Source organism: Symphodus melops, assembly GCF_947650265.1.
Source record: "Symphodus melops genome assembly, chromosome: 18".
Classification (NCBI taxonomy): Eukaryota; Metazoa; Chordata; class Actinopteri; order Labriformes; family Labridae; genus Symphodus; species Symphodus melops.
Genome location: NC_136708.1, coordinates 2,196,730 through 2,202,300, shown reverse-complemented (window position 1 = coordinate 2,202,300; position 5,571 = coordinate 2,196,730). Strand labels below are relative to the sequence as shown.

Genomic DNA, 5,571 nt, shown 5'->3' with positions numbered 1-5,571 from the left:
ATTTAATATAAATGGCTTGTGTGTTTATCCGTTACTTCAGCTATCTGCTTAATATCTATGAAAGACCACGGTCAAAATTATATATTGAGTATTGTGGTGACTGATTTGACACAAACCCTATATTGTCCAAAGCAGTCACCACTGAGATGTGAGATGTGGAACTATTTCCGGACGCGTGCTCCTGGCGTTGAAACAAACAAACGTCTAATCTGTCTTCAATCTGTTTATTGTCGTTCATGATCAGGGTTCAATAATGCACAGAAACATCTTAGTCTGTCCAATACATCATAAGTATAAACTGTTGCATCAAATCAACCCGACACGGTCAAAAAAGTATATGCTTCCAAACACACCTGAATCCAAACCTGGAGCCTTGGACTTAAGCACAGCTCAAGTCAAGACTCCACCCAGTGGCCAGTGTCGGAACCACACAAATACAAAAACAACCATTTTGGCTCCTACATTGAGTATGCAGGAACATACATCTCCGACCATACCTGCCAAGTTTTGGATTGTATTTTTCAGTGCCCGCCATGACCCGTCCCACCGACGGCACCAACCAAGCTTCAGTATCTGTTGCATTTCAGCTGTCAAGTCTCCCGTTTTGGACATGAAACATTGATATTTTAAAGTGGACATATATCAAACAGTCCCCGGTGGTGGAAATGAGGTGGAGATACCAGGGGAGGGGAGGGGATTTATTTTACCAGAATCCCACTGTGACATCACAAGGAGAGCACATTAGTAAACGGAGCATTTTTCTCTGTGTGGTCAGACTTAAGCAGACCACAAACAAAGGACTCGATGGATTTATTTCAAATTTTGTGGGTCAATAGACACTCAGGTTACGTAAATAAATATTCGAAAACACTTTAAAAGTTGATTTTCATAATACATAATACCATTTAAGAGTTAACAATTTACAAAATACAAAATCAGAATCGGAACGGCTTATCTTTATTGACATTAAAATGCTCGTATTTTGTTAATATGGAAAATTGACAGGATAATAATGCGGGAAGATAGCAGGTGTGTCTGTGACGTTTATAACAAATCAAACCTTTTAAAAATCGGTTGAAAATTGAGCAAGTTAGGGTTAATTTAAACAGTACGTGCATGAGCTGTCTGAGGTAAGATGGCCGCCACGCTACGTCACAGCCCACGTCTCACAGCGCGATTACGTCATCTAGTGTTTTGAATCTATGAGGAAGAAGGTGATTGAAGAAAAGGTCAGCCATCTTCGTGAGGTCGAAACCAGCGGCACAGTGGTAATATTTTAAATTTACGTGTTTGTATTCGTCACCACTGCGCCCCGTGTTGTTGTAGTTTCTACTTTAACCGAAAGAGTGGATGACGTCACAGCCTTTACGTTAACGGGGAAGGTTAGCTTCGTGCTAGCTCCCTGTTAGCATGCTTTACGACCTAAATTATCAAAGTGTGAAAAATTAAAGAGACAACGGCTGCAGGTCGACACTAAGCCGACCTGCAGCCTTCACTGTTTCACTGAAAGATCACAAAATAATGACATGAATAAGATAAACAGACTGTGGTTTAAAATCCAAACATTAAGACTAAATTACATAAACATGTTTCTGCAGGAATAACTCATCACCAGAGGACTGTAAACAAGAACAGTATTCATATTATATTCTCTCTGTGTTTACTTCAATGACTCAGAGACGTGAACGTTTTTCTCTTGACTGTTTAAACTTTATTGACACAGTCAGAAGCAACATAACAAAGTAACAGTGCCCTCTAGCGGTGCAAGAGACGTGATTCATTTTACTATATCAAAAAGTGAAAGGCTTGAGTTCAGTGTAATGAGATGGAAGCTGTATAATGTATTTACTTCTCAAATAGAGCCACATTTCCTCAGTTTAATTTAATGCTTCCAAAAGCGGGGGCCGCGACCCCCCGGGGAGGTCACGAGGAGCCAATAAGAAGTCTTAATGTGCAGATCGCCACACAGACAGATAATACATTTTTAACCTTTCTCTCTGACTGCTTCAGGGTTACTCTCTCTCTCTCTCAGATGCCCCGACACTGCTCAGCTGGTGGATGTAAATCTCGAGACAACCGTCAGAGTCGAAATGCAGGAATCACCTTCCACAAGTAAGTATGAGACTCAGTTCATACACATCCGGGGCGTGTTAGAGATCAGCTCTTTTCTGCTGTTTGCTCGTTGTCTCTAAGGTGGCTGACTAGTAAACCTGATCTGATTTTAGTCTTTAACATCCCCCCCCCCCCGAATCCAAAAGTCAACCAATCTTTATTGAAAGGATTGATCTGAGGGTGACTGGTTAGTTTAGTTTGACTACATGAAGGTCTGGACGTGACACTCAGGCCTCCATCACAGGTAATTTAACCCTTCGTTGTTGGGTTAAGACTTTCAGAGCGTGTTGAATGGGAACGCTGTGATTGCACCACCTTCATTTTCTAGAGGACTTTTGTTGACCTCGTGTATTTCTGAAGCTGCTTCCAAACTCGCACAGAACTCCTGAAAACCTTCTGAAGTAGTAATCGTTTGATGTGTGGACAGATTGCCTAAAGGACCAACGAGGAGGAACCTGTGGATCACAAACTCCCGCCGTGCAGACTCCTGGGACCCTCAGAGTGACTTTGTCTACTTCTGTTCCAAACATTTCACCCCGGAGAGCTTCGAGCTGACCGGCTACAGGTGACACTTCATCAACACGTCACTGGAGCTTCTTTATGTGAAGCTCTGGCTGCTGGATATCAGTGAGTGTTTGAAGTGTGCCTGATTATTGATTTTCCTTCTCAGCGGGATCAGGAGACTGAGAGAAGATGCTTTTCCGACAGTGTTTGATTCTTCAGCAAAAACCAAATCCAAGAGAGCGGCGAGGCTGCAGAAACGAGGAGACGCTCCTGTCAGGTAAGCACACCTGATCCACGGATCAGAAGCCTGACAGACACCGCTCACCAACCTGAGCCCGAACACAAACACACGTGTTCATTCTTTTTGTTTTGCTCTGCAGGAAGAGTCGACGCCTCGACGACCAGGAGACCACTGAGCAGCAGAAGGACGAGAGCGAGGCTGCAGGTGAGCCTGCAGGTGAGCGCTCGGCTCCGGCAGAGACTCCTGAAGACGCACCTCAGGAGTCTCCAGAGGTGGAGCGGCTCTCGCAGGACGAGCACAGTCCTCCTCCAGAACCGGAGACGCGGCCCGTGTCCCCGTCACGCTACATGAGACGCCTGCCGCCTCCTCCGGGCTTCTACCTGTCCAAGGAGCACAGCTACGCTCAGCTCTGCCCCCTGCTGTGGAGGAGGCGCTACGACCAGGCCATCGAGTGTCTGGAGAAAGCTCTGCGACAGCTGCACGCGGCCCGGCGGAGGGAGAGCCGCCTGAGGAGCACCGTGCTCAGGCTGAGAGACAAACGCATGAAACAGCCTCCGCCGGTGTCCAAAGAGCGCCGGAGTCCAGGGGAGGAGACGAGACGAGGAAGAGGAGGAAGGAACCTGGAGAACGATGCAGCTTCGTTTGAGGACAGAGGAGGGGATCAGACGGAGTTTGGAGGGCGTTTTCTTCAGAGCACAAACAGCTGGTGCGAGGAGGACAGGGGACAGTGTTTTTACTGTGGACGAGGACAGGGACAGGACGCGGGCGGCGTCTCACAGAGCGGAGGGGAGGGGCTTCAGGACTCGCACAGAACTCGTCGCACAGCTGAAAAAGTAACAAAAATGCAGACAGACGTGTCGGTGAACTCACCGGGGACAAGTGTAGAAAGCCGGTCTTCAGACACAGACGCCACAGTCCTGCTGCGAACTCAACCCGCCCCCCCTGGAGCGTCCACGCCCGACGTCCACGAGCAGTTTTTAGGCGCTGACGGGGACCCTGAGGCTCAGCAGCTGTTCTGGATCCAGGACTGCTCTGAGGGTTCTGTGGTCCTGGTTCCCGTCCTGCCCGAGGACGGCGCTCCGCACGTTTTAAAGAAAGTCGGGGGCGGCGACGTGTCACAAACTTTTCTGCTGTCAGAGACGGACCTGAGAGGAGACTTTGGGAACCTGGCGGAGAGCGGGGCGGGTGTGTGTGCTGACGGCGAGCTCGGCGAGCACGCGCTTATTAACCCGAAGGAGGACGTGAGGGAGAAGCTGAAGAAACACCTGGAGGGCTTTCACCTGCAGCTCAGCACAGAGTTTCTAACGTGACGTGTTTGAATAACGTCGCACAAATGACTCATTAAAATGTTCCATTTTCTGAGTGCGGTCCCGTTATTATATTCCACATGGTCGACTTGTCGTATCCCAGAATGCATTGTGAAAACTAGTGTTCAGATTGTGATTATTTCGGTTCTGGTCTTCTCGAGTCCTCAGAGCTCTTTTACAGCGCGGGTCACGGCGGCACGTTCGCACGCCGCTGGTCGAGGCTGCTGGGTAAAAATCTCCAGCAGTACGTCGTCCATTCACCCGCCTTCAGTAGCTCGCCGCTGTCGCTGCTAATCTGAATCAACGTTATCGGCGTCCAGCGAGACAGACTTTACATGGAGCGTCCTGCGTGTGAGGTTGGACTCTGGACTCTGGACTCTGGACTCTGGACACGCTTCATAGTCTAGATCACTCGGTGAGACCGTTATAAAGTTTAAAATGTGCACAGAAAAAAGTCTTTAAAGTAAAAAAAAAAAAAAAGTTTGTTCCATCTCTTTCGTCCCTCCGAGCTGCGAGCTGCACTTCCTGTCTCTGAATCAACCTCGTTGGTTCAAACGTGTGGTTATTTCTCGTGGTCACCAGGAGCTGGACTCGAGAACGGGTACAAAACGACGATGTGCTTTTGTGCTGCCTTCGGCCTGCAGCAGTGAAACAGGCTCACATGACTGTAATGTAATCCTTATGGACACTCTTATGTCCAAATATGGTCATTTCTGGTTTAAAAAAAAAAAGCAAGTTGTTGAACACAAGCTATATCATGGTCGTCCAACAGATGGCGCTACAGTGACTTGTCTTTTACAGTCTTCAGTTGCAAGAACTGCTTTCGTAGTAAGAGGCATTATGGGAAATGTAGTTGTACTAAAGTCTGGATTTCTGATCCTCCTGCTCAGTTTGAATGATTCTGTTTTAAATGTCTGAGTCAAACTTTAAGGACGTTAAACAGCCTCGTCTCTGTGAAGTGTGTGTGTGTGTGTGTGTGTGTGTGTGTGTGTGTGTGTGTGTGTGTGTGTGTGTGTGTGTGTGTGTGTGTGTGTGTGTGTGTGTGTGTGTGTGTGTGTGTGTGTGTGTGTGTGTGTGTGTGTAGCTTTAATGCAGAGCATCTGGGATCCGTTCAGTTCTGTGTCACTCCGGATGAATCAAGGAACAATCCTCTGATTGGGTGCGGCATTAACGCTTCCCAGTTCCAGACTTATGACCTGTTGAAGACGGGAGGGGGGAGGGGAGGGGGGGGGGGGGGGGTAAGCATGTACATAATTGAAATCATATATTGGGACACGCCCTCACTGCTCTCCCAGCCTGGAAACACTCCTCTCAGTCCCGCTTGAGGAGCTGCTTTCAATTCTTGTGCCTTTTTTTTTTTTTTTTTTTCAGAGTTAGATTTTTGTGGTTCAGCTTTCCCCTCGTCTC

At 47.7% G+C, this 5,571-nt stretch overlaps 1 protein-coding gene across 1 annotated transcript; it reads left to right on the top strand.

The window, feature by feature from the left end:
- Nucleotides 1-1,149: 1,149 nt before the first annotated feature.
- On the top strand, nucleotides 1,150-5,121 carry thap7 (THAP domain containing 7). Its single transcript, XM_079367586.1, has 5 exons — nucleotides 1,150-1,268; nucleotides 2,033-2,112; nucleotides 2,540-2,677; nucleotides 2,783-2,893; nucleotides 2,997-5,121. The coding sequence occupies exons 1-5, from the start codon at nucleotides 1,203-1,205 to the stop codon at nucleotides 4,165-4,167; spliced, it is 1,566 nt and encodes a 521-aa protein (XP_079223712.1). The 5' UTR covers nucleotides 1,150-1,202; the 3' UTR covers nucleotides 4,168-5,121.
- Nucleotides 5,122-5,571: the final 450 nt, after the last annotated feature.